General features: G+C 41.4%; 1 protein-coding gene across 1 annotated transcript in view; it reads left to right on the forward strand.

Annotated features, from left to right (window-relative positions):
* Positions 1-16,318, forward strand: part of WWC1 (WW and C2 domain containing 1) — a 38,935-nt gene that overhangs the window by 6,455 nt on the left and 16,162 nt on the right. The window contains exons 3-10 of the mRNA XM_010085664.1: positions 564-640; positions 1,527-1,606; positions 2,545-2,674; positions 3,233-3,379; positions 4,431-4,504; positions 9,920-10,162; positions 11,643-11,732; positions 14,091-14,629. Of these exons, the coding sequence (XP_010083966.1) occupies positions 564-640; positions 1,527-1,606; positions 2,545-2,674; positions 3,233-3,379; positions 4,431-4,504; positions 9,920-10,162; positions 11,643-11,732; positions 14,091-14,629 (1,380 nt within the window). The remainder of the gene's footprint in view (positions 1-563; positions 641-1,526; positions 1,607-2,544; positions 2,675-3,232; positions 3,380-4,430; positions 4,505-9,919; positions 10,163-11,642; positions 11,733-14,090; positions 14,630-16,318) is intronic.

Below are 16,318 nucleotides of genomic sequence, written 5' to 3' on the forward strand. Positions count from 1 at the left end.
TACCTTCTGAAGCAGAAGGTTTTTAACTGCTTCTGAGCAGAGAGTTCTGCTCTTAACGGGACATTGATTTAATCCGGTCTGACACACTGTGTGATTGGTCATGTCCTCAAGGCTGTGAGAGGGCTTGCATTGCATTTTTCAGTTTCTTCTTATTCTCTGCTTTACTTTGTTTCTAAACATTCAGTGTATTTTTTACTCCATGAGAAAGTAAAAAAAAATATTAAGTAGACCTTTAAGCAATGCCTGTCTATTCAGTTCTTTGGAGATGCAGGAAGCCACACTATTGAATGGAGCAAAGGTGTTTGGGAGTCAGAGTTAAGTGTGTTAACCTGGATCAAATCAAGACTTTGGAGAGGCAGGACATGCTCTGGCCTCTCTAGTACACATTTTTTATGGAGTCCTTGACTGCACTATTGCCTCTCCCTGCCTTTCAGGGATGAGAGGAGATCTGGAAAATGTGTGGAGAGCGGGGTGTGCAGGAGCGATGGGAGGTCTCCATTTGGGGCTGTAGAAGAGGAGGGAGGAAGGTAGAGCTGCTAAACTGAGTGTTTTATGTGTTCTAGTGCTCTCTGGCTCATCGTCAAGTTCCAAGTATGACCCGGAGATCCTCAAAGCGGAGATTGCTACTACAAAATCCAGGGTAAGTAGTACGAAAGGACCTTTGCTTGCCACGAGTAATTTTCAGATATTTTTAAACCTCTTGGCAAATACTAAAAGGAGATGCCAAAGCAGTTGAAAGAGCTAATGTTGCCATTCTTAATCTAGGAGATAATTTATCAGAATTCTCAAACATTGCTGTCCTAAGAAGTTGAAACACTTTTTTTTCCTTAGACTTTAGACTTCCTTGGAAGCTGGCAGTACATCCTGCTGTACAGATACGCTGTGGGGGACTGGGTTGCGTGCTGGCTCCTCGGTGTGCTGCAGTGCTGGAGAGCTGCGAGTTCTCTCCAGAGACTGGCAGCTGTTTTGTCCCGGGCTCCGTGCGGGTTGTTAGCAGCGGCAGTGTGCGCTGTCATGCAGAGCTCAGTTTGGGAGGAAGAAAGGACTAAAGTAGGTCATTCTGGCCTCTGTGGAGGAATATAAAACAGCAAACTGTAGGGTCAGTGGATTTACAGTATTGCTATCATCCTGCTGTGTTACTCGTGCAGTGGGCCCTTTAGTTTGGTACCTTGGAGGGTGTAGTGTAACTCCTGTCCTGATGCTTAATGATTTTGTAAGGACTGGGAAGGTTTTAAACATCACTGAGTAAAATAGATATGTATTTCATTCCTGCCTTTCTTGAACTTTTCTCAACGTTTCTGCTTACGAGGCTGGAACTTCCCTGGAGCCCTTTGGTGTAATACCTGGATGAATCCCTAGCCAGTGATAGTGTCCTGATGAGGACGCAGTTGGGGCTGTTGGCTGGTGTTGAGATGAACTGATTATCTGGGAACTTTGTCTAGAGTACTGTCTACACTGTATAAGTTTTTACTTGAATGGGTAGTGCTGTACCTAAATACATTCTAAAACATGACACCTTGCTACAGGTTAATAAACTCAAGAGAGAAGTAGCTCACATGAAGCAAGAGCTCCAATACAAAGAGCATGGATTTCAAACACTGAAGAAGTAAGTGTGTTCTCAAGATCTTATTTTGAGTGTAGAACATCTCTGGCTTGTAATGCATCCCCCTCTGCATTTCTAAATATCTGCCTAAATAACGTAAGCTGAAATATGTTGCTTCTGATATCTTTAGGCATAGGCAACTGAGCACAGTACACAGCCATGGGGGTGGTTCTCTCAAATCAGTGCTGGTATGTGATTGACCACATCAGAACTGACTTCATGGCAAAAAGATTTTGCGCCAGGATCTCGCCAGTTAAATGGTACTGTGTTTTACTCATATTGCTCAATATGGATGACACAGTACAGCCCATTGTCTTAATTGTAAGAGCCATTGTTTTAGGGCACTGAGGAAAAACTTGGGGTGGAGTGGAAGGGGAGGAAAAGTTTCAGGTACTTTCCTTTGTATGAGTAGACATCAGACATGTTTTAAGTAATGCCACTGGTTAATATCCTATTTATTATCAATGTCAGCTGTGGCAGAATTCCTCTGAGAAGAGGGAAGGATGAGGTGGCTTGTAATTGGGTTGTGCAAGCAAATACATCCATGCATGTGAGGTCTGTGCCTGGTTTTCAAAATCATGACCGAAAATGAGGTGTTTAGATGGCTAAGTTGATCCTCTGGGTTAGAAACAAGGTGACTAGCAGCAGTTTGCCCAAACATACTGTTTTGGGGGTTTCGTGAGCATCTTTTTCCTCTCTAAGGAGTCAAAGAGATGATACGGCTAAAATCAGAGTTCTTATGCTTAAGCTTAATGTTCTTCTGAGTGAAGTAATTTAGGTGGGGAAGAGTGGGGGTTCCTTGTTCCTTCTGTTGTCTTTGTTATACTTTGGAGTGTGTTGTTCTTAAAAATTAATGTCAAAATGCATGCATCTAGGATGATTAAATTAGCTGGACTTTACAAAGTGTTAGCTTACTGTATTTTTTTTAAATTTCCATGCAGAATTGACATGAAAATGTCTGATACTCAAGGTGGCTACAAACTTGATGAGGCACAAGCCATTTTAAGTGAAATGAAAGCTCTCAAGAAGGCCATCACATCAGGGGAAAAAGAAAAACAAGACCTCATTCAGGTATTGAAACAGCATGACTTCATAGTATTTTGTGCCACCGTTACTATCAGATTAAATTTCTGAGAAGTAATGTAAGTGTTTTGTATTTCAGATATGTAGTCAAGATTTTTATTAACATAAGTTAACTCTGTATTGTGGTTGGACTGAAGCCTTTTTGTTCTTCAGATCCTGGAAATAAGAACTGTAAAAAATAGCAACTAATAGTAGCAAGCACTTAGAGAGGAGTGTTTGTCTCAGGGTTATTGGTCAAGAGTGGAGCAGTGGGACTGCATTGCTGTCGAAGAGTAGATGTGGAGAACTCATGAAACACTGTGGCCCGCTTGGTCTGCTGTCTCCATCAGAGAGCCTGTCTGTCCAGGCGAGACAGTGTGCTAACGCCTGTGGGCTGCTCTGTGCCGTGGGAGGTGCGGTCCAGCCATGCCTGACCTCGTGTTTGCGGGGTCTGAGCGCAGACGGTAAACATGGTCAGATTAATCAGGTGGGTTAGGCTAAAGCTCTGTAGCTGCTGAGATATTGTGAGCAGAAGTGAGCTCACCTCTTGACTTTTTGTGGTTTTAGAGCTTAGCCAAGTTAAAAGACAGCTTTGTGAGCGACAGAGGATCCCAGTCAGACCTGTGGGCCAGCAGCGTGTCCCTGGAAAGCTCCAGCCCTTTGTTACCCCGGCAGTACCTGGATGTCAGCTCCCAGACGGATGTTTCGGGAAATGTGAGTAATGCGTGAGAAACCAATTGCATGTGGAGACGTTCCTCTGGCCTGCATGTAGTACTACCTTAGTACAGGTTTCCAAACATGGGTGAGTATCTATGAAATGATACCTTCCCCTGGTTTAAACTTCAGCTGACCTTCATTTTTGTGTGCAGTGTTGATCTATTTCTAAAGGCAACCTGCTGTTTCCCCACAGTCTCTGTTGAATAACCCCGGAGGGAATAAAAGGGAGAGAAGGTTTATGTTGCCTGTAGATGTAGCTTCTTATGATACAAATATTCTCTTAGCTCTTTATAGCAGTGAGATGTTACCAGACAAGAAATATTCGGCAGCCATGTATGGGCTAAGCTCTAATGAGCACTCTTCTCATAAGAGCGTGTTTGGCTTTTAGCATGAGTGTTACAGGTGAGAATGATAGCGTATGTGCAGAAATTTTGAGGCCATCAAATATGTGTAGTGCTTGTAAACCTGCAGTTGCACTTGTGCAACAAGATTGTAACTGTCAGATTGGTGCCAGCCTCAGCAAGGACTTGATCAGCACTGTGGGTACATCATTTGTCTCGCGGGACATCACAGAAGCCTCTCCTGTGAATCTTTACATAAACATTTGTATCCGCTTTCAGTCAGGGCCACACATGTGTTTGAAGATCTGGGGATTTGAGCATGGTGGGATGTCCCTTGTCTTTAAGACTACAACCAAAGCAAGTGGTCATCCAAAACAAAATGCAATGCAGTACCTAAAGATTGCAAACAGCATTTAAGAAGAAAGATTAGAAAGTTGGTTTTGTGTTCATGAAAATAGAAGCCCAAGATAGATTTTTTTTTTCTGATAAACTAGGCCAGAAAGAGCCTCTGAATCTTGTGCGTTTTTAAGTATTTGAAACAATCATGAAAAATTTAAGCAAAGACAATGTTTTCGTATTCTGTGATTGTTTTAATAAGTACATGAGTTTGACAAGAGCAAGTGTAACTTTCAACATCATGGGTTTCAATAGGGAATATCAAGAGAGGAGTGGTTACTAAGTTGCTGATTTTATGTTTTGTGTCTCAGTTTATTACCAGCAGCAATAACCAGTTGGCTGAGAAAGTGAGATTACGCCTTCAATATGAAGAAGCAAAGAGAAGGTAATTCTTTGGACTGTTGTACCTTTTGGCTGTCACACAGCTTATTCTGAAGATAATGTTTCACTAGAAAAGGTGCCACTCAGATTGAAACCCAGCGTTATTGCTAAATAAATATGGTAATTTCTGAGCCAGTGAGGCAATAGGCTTTCTGGGCCGACATTATCATTCAAGAAATAAATAACCATCCTAGAAATTACTAAGGAGTGACTAATACATGAAGAATTCGGTCTGGCCCCACCTGTGGGGACATAAGTGGTTTTGCTGCTTGTTGACAATGCTTCCTCATTCCTAAGAAGGAGACTGTACTGCAAGGCATCTCCTTACCTTATTTAAAATGAAATCAATGTTTGCATGGCTTTAAGTCAGATAAGGAGAAATGTATATTGTGTTAACACCTAACATATCAAAATATGGTCAGTGACTATGATTTCAGAGCTTGCCTGCTTATCTGTAAGAATGTGAAGTTTTCACCGTTGCCCTCTGATCTGAAATGAATGAAGAATAGATTTAAAAAATTCCTATCTACTTCACAGGCTGGGCTTTATTTTTTTTAATAGGTAATAGCTAACTCAGCTGTTTAGAAAGCACCTGTATTTTCATGGGTAAATGCTCTAGTTAAATGAAAAAGCACCAAGCAATATTTAGACTTTGGCTGGGCTAGTCCTTGTTCAGCAATGTAACCATCGGTGGTGATGATTTCAATTTTAACTGTTCTAAAGGGACTTCGCAATTCAGAGAAGCAAACTTGAGATGCATGCTACAATCTGTACTTGGGATATATGCAAAGACAAGGACTTTCTTCCAGTCTCTGGTTAGAGATAAGAGCTTTAAGGCTGAGGTTACTCACAATGTTCTCATTTTAGTATATTGGCAGGGTCAATAGGCCATGTTTCTCAGTGGCATAAAATTTGATCTGTATCTGTGGCAGTTGTCAGACCGTGTGTGCCCATCTGCTTTTGGCATGAGCTCACACTTTTCTTCCTAGGTGGAGCAATTTTATCACAACTGTCTATTTTGACAATCCAAGATGAACGTTTACCTTGACATTTGAATCTTTCTGTGACTTTTTAAACAACGTTAATATTATTAACCCCCCAGAGGCAGTAATTGATTTTTCAGTGTTAACACTGCTCTTTACTTTTAAGCTTTGCTCAAGATGCAATTTAATTCACACTGACTTTACATCTTCCCATTGAAATGGAGCACTCTTACTTTAGCCTGTGTCTTTTCCAAGGAGGGGTGAGTGAATAATGACAAACCTGAGAAGATAATTAATATGATCTTTAAAAAGAGACAGAACTTTATAAAGGCAGCACAGTAGTTTATAAGAAGTAATGATGAAGGGCATACAACGTGGTCTTGCCATTTAGGAAGGTTTGATACTTCATGTCTGTAGATGATCTATAGATTTTCTCAGACTTTAAAAAAACATTATAATGAGGTAAGATAGGTCTGAATAAGCATGAGTAATTGATGCTAAAATAAAAAGATCTCCAGCTATCAGAGCACTGTGGTTTTGGCATAGTCTTTATTAGGAGCTGCAGAAACAAATACTGTAACTGATTTTAAGCTGGAACAATACTGTGGATATAGTGACTCACAAGGAACCTTCTCCTCCTGTGAAAATTTCTGCTTGTGATGTTAGAAGTGTTTCTTCTCCTCACAGCACAATATTTAAATACTCCAAAAACACAATATAGATGCATGTACTTTGCCCATGCATGTATTATGAAGGGAGCCAAATGGTGGAAATAGATCTGTCTTATTAGCCCTGCACTGTCTGGAAAGGTAAAACTTAAAGCCTTGAAATCAAGATCCCATGTTGATTAGATTAGAACTACTAGATGGATCAGGGGCTGATGATTTTGAACATGGACTGTAGCAGACACTGTTTACAATATTGTTGTGGACCAGCCTAAAGGCACAGATGTGGGTGAATATCCTGCCTGGACTTCACCACACCAGAACTGCCAGGGTACAATTCTGCGTGTTCCCTTACCCACCACTAAGTTGTCTTCTTTCATGACTCAGTGAGACCAGAGCCCCAGAGCAGATAATGTTAAACCTGCAAAAAAGAAGAAAGGGCAACCGCAGTGACAAACCTTTAGCTTAATTGGTTTGAACCTGATAATGGGTGTCATGTCAAAAGAGATGTCAGTGCTGCATCTCTACAAAGAGGTAGTTACTGCAGCATAAATGTAATCGGAGAAGCAACTAAATTAAGTTGTAGAATTTCAGACATATAGTAGTAGTTGTCTATGTAGTTGTGTAGCACACACTCTGTGCACTGTTCTAGTTCATTAACAGTTAAACTTTCAGCCTAGGTTTTGTGTGACTGGTTGTAGCTCTGGGCTTGTAAAAGTATATTTTATAATCTCCTAAAATGGAATATTTCAATGTCGCATTTAGCAGCATTGCAACAGTGGTGGGTATCTGAGTGGTCACTTGTTAGACCACACCTCCCACTTTGATTTTTAATTTTTTTTTTTTAAGAACAGAGGTTGATCTGATATAGGATAGTTAATTACTGGTTCTGGATGCATATCTTAGTATATGCTTCTGTGGAGATGCATGTGCTCTGAATGATCTCCAGTGAGACAAAAAATTTTACATGTTATGCCTATGTCACAGATAAGTGCCAGCTTTCCCCAGTAAAAAAAAAAAAAGAGACTTGATATCACAGAATCACAGAATGTTAGAGATTGGAAGGGACCTCGAAAGATCATCTAGTCCAATCCCCCTGCCGGAGCAGGAACACCTAGATCAAATCCCACAGGAACGCATCCAGGCGGGCTCTGAATGTCTCCAGAGAAGGAGACTCCACAACCTCTCTGGGCAGCCTGTTCCAGTGCTCTGTCACCCTCACCGTGAAGAAGTTTTTTCTCATATTCAAGTGGAACCTCCTATGTTCCAGCTTGAACCCATTGCCCCCAATTAATAAATCATCTAACCACCTTTTCCAGATAAGAAGCAAACAGTTAAATAAAACTTGAGCTTCCTGTTCTGTATTTTGTTCAGTCTTGCAAGCTAGTGGCCATTCAGAAACACTGTGTGACCAGAGCCCAGTATTGCTGGTTTCTTTGCAACGCAAACCTGGCATGGCTCAGCAGTGATACAGTTCACTTGGTCGGTGAATGCTGGAGGGCTGGCACTTTCAGACAAATGCCAGACAGTCTGCAAAACATTTCTTTTGTAATTATGCTGTTTTATTGGAAAAAATAGCATATATAAAATAGTCCTTTTAACTGAGAAGGGGGAAAAGAATGAACATTTACAAAGGATAAAACCTGAGTTTAGCTTAACAAAGCTGTTAGACTCAGAAATGCATAGAGAACAAATTCCAGTGGAAAAGCCAGATCCATGCAAATGTATGCCAGAAGTGATCAGATTAATGCCAACCAATCCTCTTAAACTCATGTCCCTTCAAAATGCACTGAGGAATTCTTGGATTATGAATTAATGCCACTGCTAATTCTTCATTGGAGCACGGTGTTGCACTTAATCAGGCACTCGAAAACAAAGCAGCTCCTAAGAAGACCTAAAAATAGTTGAGCTGAGTATCTATAAATTATGGAACTTAAATTAGAGTAAGCAACACGCTGTGGGAAATGGGTTTACAGAAAGTGAGGCTCCTCTTCAGACAGTGATCTCTAGTCTGTCTCCTGCAGTGGGGCTTCAGTTCCTCTTGGCCTCCAGAGCTTGGAAGACAAAGCTTTATTCTTCAAGGCAGTGTAGCTGCTGCTGCCCAGATCTACATCTTGTTACTTATACAACACACTTCGATTTTGCTAGTTGGCATTCAGTTTGCGCTGTGCCTGCATGCGTGCTGGTTTGCTGGAGGAACTGTGCACCATCCTGTGTGTTTCTGTAGCATAAACCAAATTCTAGAAAGAGGTGAACCCAGACTACTACCCACCACTATTTGTTCTGCCCAGTTTAAGTCTAGTAATTCTGTTGCCAGATCACAAAGCCCTTTTCAAAGGGAGATGAATACTGGACTTTCATTTTACACATACAGCATTTCACTTCCGTTTTTTGTGTATTTACTAAACCCGAGTGAGAGATTAACCTGAGTTAATCATATGAAGGGGCATGTATGCCTTGGCTTTCTGGTTTTCAGTCAGGTGAATTATTTTTGCAAATATCTTGCCTTATATTACAAGGTGTGTTGTCTCCTTGTTTGCCTTCTAAGCTTCTGTAATTTCTCCACCCCAGCCCATTCTGCCCTCCCCATTCCCTGCTTCACACTCAATCATTTTTGGTTGTGCGAGTTCCAGAAATGCAAGTCCGTGGTAATTCTTCTTCAGCTTTATCTGTATTATTGTTTCTTACCAAACTACCATGATCACTATCGGGTCATGAAGGTCAGTGGGTTCAAAGGAGACAGCTTCCTTTGGGAAGACTGAGATTGCTGCTCTTGGTTCTGTATCTTGGCTTGCTGCTGGTTTTTTGCTTCCCTCTGTGCATTGCATTGCAAAGTTGATGATTTATGGAGCTAACGGAGCAGCTCAGATACTTGGGAAACTGGGGATGGGCAGATAGTTGGAGTGAGCAGCCTCCGTACCTGCCAGGAGCTGTGGCCTCTGCTGTCAGTTAAAGCTCTTGCTAAATTCTAGATCTGCATTGCTGTTGTTTCTAGTATCAGCGTCCTGCTTGAGCTGGTGTGGTATGGTGCTGAAGGATTGGTGAGACAGGCTTTAAACTGAAATCTGGAATTATACCTCTAATGAAAACAGACTTTAAATTTAATGCGAATAAGTGGCTCTGGATTTAGGTGGGATCAAATTGCCTCTTTGGCTCTTCACATCCTCAGGTGCATGTTGCACCAGACATAGAGTAGCTCTTTAATGTGTCCAAAATGCTTAGTGTTAATAGGTGGGTTCTTCAGTAGCAGCATGCTACTTCCTCATTGTAAAGACAAAATTAAACTTCTGAGTAACCACTGATTTTTATCAGCCCATCTGAATCATATACAGGGAGCATACAGTTCTTCTCCATAAAACTGATTAAAGATCAGATGTTTACCGCACGATACTCTCCACACCAAGTACTGTGAGGTCGTTAGCTGTAAGGCGTATGACACACCCTCTAGTAGCTTTGTTTGGGATCCAGAATTTGTTATGCTGTTCCCTGACTGGCGGGCACTGCAGATGAGCTAGAGACTTAGCTTACCATTGGGAGCACACCTGAGTTAAAATCCCATTCTGCATGTCAGCCTGCTGCTGGTGCCATCACTTGACAGCGCCTGGGTGAGGAGGGCATAAGGGTGAGGGTAGTTGTCCCTGAGCTGAGAGTCGTCTTCAGGGCAAGGAAGATATGGTTGGTCGTGGTGCACCTTTGTGTGTCTGGAGCAGTAGCTCAGATACTCCTCATGGAATAACTGCTGGTTTTGGTGTTTGTTTTTTTTTCCTGCAGAATAGCAAACCTGAAAATACAACTGGCTAAGCTTGACAGCGAGGCCTGGCCCGGTGTGCTGGACTCTGAGCGGGATCGTCTAATATTAATTAATGAGAAGGAGGAGCTCTTAAAAGAAATGCGATTTATTAGCCCCAGAAAATGGACTCGAGGAGAGGTGGAGAGACTGGAGACGGAGAGGAGGCGCCTAGAGGAAGACCTTCAGGCTGCTAGAGACACTCAGAGCAAAGCTCTAACCGAGAGGTAGGTTACCAGGCACAGAGCAGAGCTTGCCTTGTTGGATAAGAGGTAATCAGGAACAAGCAGCAGCATCCCCTGGCTGAATGCTGACAGCAGTGTGCCCTCAGAGTTCCAAGGGACCATTTCTACTTACAAGGTTTCTGAAGTTATCTCCAAAAAAGACACTACCTGAAAGTCTTACTCCCCAAGTGGGGAGAGGTTATTGTTCCTACAAATGGATCCTCTACGAGAATGTAAGAAAGACTTAAAACAGCCCAGGATAATGTTAGTGTACTATAATGTTTCTGTGTGCAGCCAGCGCCTCGCAGCAGCTTCTACAGTTGCTGTGCAATCTGGAGCTTGGTAAATGTCAACAGATGGAATTCTAAATTTTTAAAATTTGTTCTTTGTTCTGAGCATCCTTGTATGTGATTCCTGTAGGAGCTGGTATTTGACAGGGCTGTGGGAGTTGCATGGGATATCCTGTGAATCTTAACTAGCTGAAAAAATTGCCAACTATCCTTCCTAATTTTACTTGTGTTGCAGGGGAGATCTCATGGGAATGTGCAGGGAGGATGAATACTGCATTAGGCATTGCCTACAAGCGCTTTGCAGTCTGGATGTATGAATGTGGGTGGCTATAGCAATGTTACTTTTAGCTGCAGTCTCCTGAATACATATGGAATAGGCGTGTTGCATTCACTCTGTGGCTCTACATTTTCATTTCTTCTGCATGCTTAGTGTCCAGACTACACCAATTTTCTGCATAATCTTTCATGGTTTTATCATGCTGGAAAAATTGTAGGCGTCTCGGATGCTTTAGCTGTAGGACTTCTACCAGCCTGAAATATCTGTGCTTTGACAGATGTTTCTGGTCTTCCCATTAAGATGAACACTTCTGCTTGTGATTTTTAGGAATATGGTCCTATTCTAGTGTGCCAAAGAAACAGCATGTCTCTGGAGAAGGGTTTCTTGTCTGGAGGCCTGTTAAGTTAGAGAATGAGTGCCCAAGCGCACACATTTGTGTCTCAAACCAGTTCAGGTCTGAAATAAAACTCAGATGTTGCTAAAGTCAATAATTTACGTAAAGCTCTAATGAGACGGTTAATAAATCACGTAAACCTTAGTCATCCATGGGCCTCACTGAAAGCAAATGAAAGCATTTACACCTTTATTAGCACAGGAAGTGTAAGAACACAATAGTGTACATCAAGCAAAATCTGCCGGACTTTTTTAAAGGCCTGAACCTAGAAACATTAACTGTTATAGTACCAGATGTAATTATTTTCCCTGTTGTGAATGTTTTCAGGATTGAGTTCCACATTTTAAGAGTAGTGGAAGTTGCTAAACATCTATGCATCTTAACCAAATTTGGTCCCATGTTATACTATGTATTCTTATCAACTTTTGTAGGATTTAAAGGAAGAAATAGACTTTTCCTTTATTCCTCATTTTAAAGAGTAAATGCTGATTTAGCTAATTTTTCTCTTCTGTCTTCTCTTAGGTTGAAGTTGAATAGCAAAAGAAATCAGCTAGTCAGAGAACTGGAAGAAACAACACGATTAGTTGCAGTGTTGCACACTCAACTGAAAAGGTACGTAACCTTTTACAGAAGTCGTAGGTGCTTTACCTGCACGTGGTGTAACTGCCTTTTTCTGCTAACAATTTCATCTCCCAGCTGAGAGGTCTAAAAGACCTTTCAGTTCTAGCAGTAACCTAAGACCTCTGTGTAGTCAATGGAAAGAGAAGCCTCGAGGATGATCCGTCCCACTCAGTTTAGATGTGTGCTTTAGAATGGGATAAATAACCTTTGGTGGTGCCTCTGCCTGACAACAGAAGGAGCTTCCGCAATCCCTTCTGGTTTGGACACGGAATGTTTAGGTAGCTAAGGATAGCTGAGATTCTTTTACTAGTGTTTGAATTACTGAAGTATTGTATTAATAATGTATGTTAAAGACAGCTTAACATTCCCACAGCAAGTGAAGTGAATCTTAGTAATGCAACTATATGTTGATGTATGAGTGTCACGGTAAGATTTCTCTAAATTAATTCCAAGTGTGCTGTTGCTTGCAATGTAGACAATGTGAGATATCCCTGAATCTGTTGTGGTTCATATGGTATATAGAAATGTTTTCACAGTCATAATGCGGTCTGGTTGTTCAGGCTGTAGTTTTGGAAGAGCATGGGATTGCTTTTCTCAGACAAATGTATGACTACAGGCAGTAAGGCTAAATCATCATTAGCTAAAACTTGTTTTTATCTTTTGATTAGGAAGAGATTTTTGTGGAGTTTTTGTTAGGGTGAGGTTTTTCCTATCAGTGTGTGCTGAAATTACTCTGTTTATAGCTTCTGCTCCACTTGGATTCTGTTTCATTTTGTGAAGATGACACCGAAAAGACTGGAAAGAAATCATAGTGCAAGACTGACATGCAAATAAGCCACCATGGAGAATAGCTATCCGTAATGCTCTTATGCAGTGGAAATGCATCATATTTTCATTTCATCTAGCTGATTAGGGATCTTTTGAGGTGAACAAGCAGCATGTGAAACTAATTTCTTCCTAACTATGTGCCCAGTGTTCTTGGCATGCTCCTTCATAAGAACAGGCATTTGTTATTAACCCCGTAATGCAAAATATCTGGCATTCAAAGGTATGCACAAAATGAAGCTGAGCTCAGTTTGTTGGTAGGGAAAAGATTAATAAAAGACCTTTCCCTTGTGGTAGTGAAGTACATTGAAAAGCTGTAAATTTATTAGTCCTGGCAAGATCTATATATACTGCCAAAATGCAAAAACATTTATCATGCTTCAGTTATGTTTCACCCAAAAGCTTTTTTGAACAAACGTGATGCATCTGTCATACAAATGCAGAAGACATTTGGTGCCAAAATTAAACTAAATTCTCCATACTTGCCTTTTCCTTGTAAGGTCATGGGCATAATTATATGAATGCAGCTTCTAGCTTTTACCCTATAAATAATAAATAAGGCATTATTAGGCTTAATAACATCCTCACTGTTTTTCAGTGGGGCAACTGAAGCCACTTACACATATGCAGAATTTTTTTTAATAGCTAATCCATATCTAAAGTGAGGGTTAAGGGTCTTTAAACCGTCAGTAACAAGCAAGGTATTTAATATCTGGAGCAGGAGTGTTGGTTTAAATGGAATTTCTAGGGATGGTATATGTTGTAGTCGATACTGGAGGATTTGTTGGGTCTCCTGAGCAGAAAACAGTGTGCTGTGGTGTCCAGGCTTTCTCATCTGAACAGACTTGTATTCAGCACCTGCTTAAAACTAATTTTGCTGTAGTTATGTTCTGAATCTGGATCTCTAGGGATAAATAATCTGTGTGAATTGAGTTTACAGCCCAACCTCAACTCTTTCCCTTGCTCTCCTGGCCCTGAATTCCATGTAGCAGTCTTTTATGTAGGTAAATCCTGCCAGTTTTCTGGTAACTGCTGGCTGTTGTGATCTCTGAGGGCTCGTTCCAGGCAGCTGTGATATAACCTTTTGGCTGGGGGTCCAAGGTTGAGGCACATGGAAGAAAATATCTATACAGACAGACAGTTGGTTGCAATAACTTTGTCTTCTTGCATGGGCCTCGCTGGTTTTTGTGGTCTGCTTTGGAGATTAACAGGAACTATAGATTTTTTTTTTTTTTGGCGTATAGATGTGGGAGGAGAATGTTGTCACTAATTTTAATTGATATGAAATTAGCCATTAGAATTGTTTTGGCTAAACAAGAACTTTTATGAGGTTGATAGGGTGAGCTGAAATATGTGTGTGAACGATATTATTTTTATTGAAAAGTGACTCAAGTTTTCCACTGGGTAGACTGGTTCTGGATTGTTGCGGGAACTAATGCATATGGCCTGAGCTAACAAAGCATGAGTGTTTTCCTGAGAAATCAGGAGATACAGTATAATGCTTTTCTGACTTGTTTCCTTCAGTCTCTCCACCAGCATGCTTTCCCTCTCCTCGAGTAGCAGTCCTGGTTCTCTTGCATCTAGCAGAGGATCTCTTGCCACCTCCAGCCAAGACTCGTCCACCTCAGCCAGTTTCACTGATCTCTACTACGAGCACCTGGAGCAGCTGGAGCAGTTGGACTCGGACTATCAAAACAAGCTCGACTTGCTCTTAGAAGGAGCCAGTGGATTTAGACCGTCAGGCTGTATCACCACTATTCATGAAAATGAAGTAGCGAAAACTCACAAAGCCGATGCCACCAGTCGCATACAGGCTCTGAGATCATTGTCTGGTACTCCAAAATCCATGACATCGCTATCTCCAAGGTCATCTCTCTCTTCTCCATCTCCACCTTGCTCTCCACTGGTAATAGACCCACTTCTAACCGGTGATGCCTTTTCAAGCCATATGGATTTTGATGATGCAGAGATAAGTACAAATCTCTCAGAACTCACTCTAAACACTGGGAGTGGCAACTGTAGACTGGAAGAGCCTAAAGCAGGAGATAAACATCTAGGTCAAGGTATGGTAACAAACTATTTGCATGCACATGCATGCATTCATTTTTAATGTAGTTTATCAAGCACTGAGAAGCAAGTATTTCAAAAGCTGTCAGTCATCCTGATATCTTTGTGTTGAAAAGTGTATTCAACTGTGTATTCTACCTTGCTTGGGAGTAAGTGTTGTTATTTTAATTTGTACACAAAAAACAGTGCTGATCTGATGAGTCTTACAGAAGGCTGTATCTAGGTGTGTTTTTAGTGTACTTATATGCATGTTCACAGAAATTACAACGATTTCATGTGCAAATATAAATGGTTGTGGTGGGACGCCTGGTTTAATTTGGCACTTAACTATTCAGAACATCATCTAGTGGTTTGGGTCTGAAATTGGGAGGCATGTAATGCCATTGACACAAACGTTCTGACCAAGCTTTTGAGGAAGACTAGGAAAGGCATTTAGTTTAATAGTTAACAAATTATAGTAAAAATCTTTTCCCACCACCTCAGCATACACAGCGTCGTGCTCTGGTTGCCAGTAAATGAGTGGCAATGAATTTATTAACTGAGCTGAGCAGACATGTCAAGGCTGTGCTTGAATTTCTGCTGTTTTGAGGGGGTTGGTCTCTTAGCAACAAAATATGTTTAGATTGTGAGCATGATAAAATAAGACATTTAGAGATAGTGGATGTTCTCATACATGCATATGGCATACTGGTGGGTGGAAAGGGTTCGTCCCTTTTTAGAATGATGGCTCTGCTGAAGTGGATGGAAAGCAGCAGGCAGCAGTCAGGGCACTTGTGCTAGGGCCTGTCTGAAGCCCTTGTGACTGTAGTTGGCCTAAATCCAGCAGAGATGAGTGAAATGACTGGATTTGGTGCCCCATCCCTGGAGGGGTTCAAGGTGAGGTAGGATGGGGCTTTCAGGAACCTGGGCTAGTGGGAGGTGTCCCTGCCCATGGCAGGGGGGTGGAACTCAATGATCTTTAAGGTCCCTTCCAACCCAAACCATTCTTTTTTTTTTTTCTGCAGCGAAGAACTTTCAGTCATTATGAACCAGCAGTGCAGTTTGTTTCTGTTTTTCATGGGCTTATAGAACAGCCTGTGTGAATAAAGGGAGCTAGCACCATGTTATCACTGCCTTCTGCGTTGGGAAGCCTGGTACTATTTAAAATACAATAAAAGACATGCGTGCAGCTCTTCGCCTTTGAGCTACCATTTTCCTGCAAGCAAAAGCTATTACGCATTTGAGTAGGAAACAGTAATTATTATTATTAGAACTGGGTGCTGATTAGTTTTAACCTTTTTAGCTCTTCAAGATTTGTCAAGGCTGTTAAAGTGAAAGCTCAGGTGTTAAGCAGATTAAGTGATTACTGCTGTTAGCCAGTCAGCAGACAAAATAATCACCATAAGTAGTTTATTTCAGGGCAATAATGAGATGAGATTTTACTCCTCAGGCATTTTGTGGGGCGTTCAGTGTAACACCCAAAACGCGGTGGCTGGATCTGGGGTGGTCAGCACTTGGCCTCGTGGGCAAAGCATGCTCACGTGTTCCTGTAAGTAGAGCTGAATGGTATATATCTGAGGGATTTGCTTTTTGTTTCTGTTAGAACAGAACCTCTGCTACCTTGGAAGCTAAAATAAGGTTTCCTTTCTCACCTGAGCGATACCTGAGTGATGTAGGTGAAACTAATAGCAAAACCTGGAATCTGG

This window comes from Pterocles gutturalis, unplaced genomic scaffold (assembly GCF_000699245.1).
Source record: "Pterocles gutturalis isolate BGI_N339 unplaced genomic scaffold, ASM69924v1 scaffold18290, whole genome shotgun sequence".
NCBI classification, from domain to species: Eukaryota; Metazoa; Chordata; class Aves; order Pterocliformes; family Pteroclidae; genus Pterocles; species Pterocles gutturalis.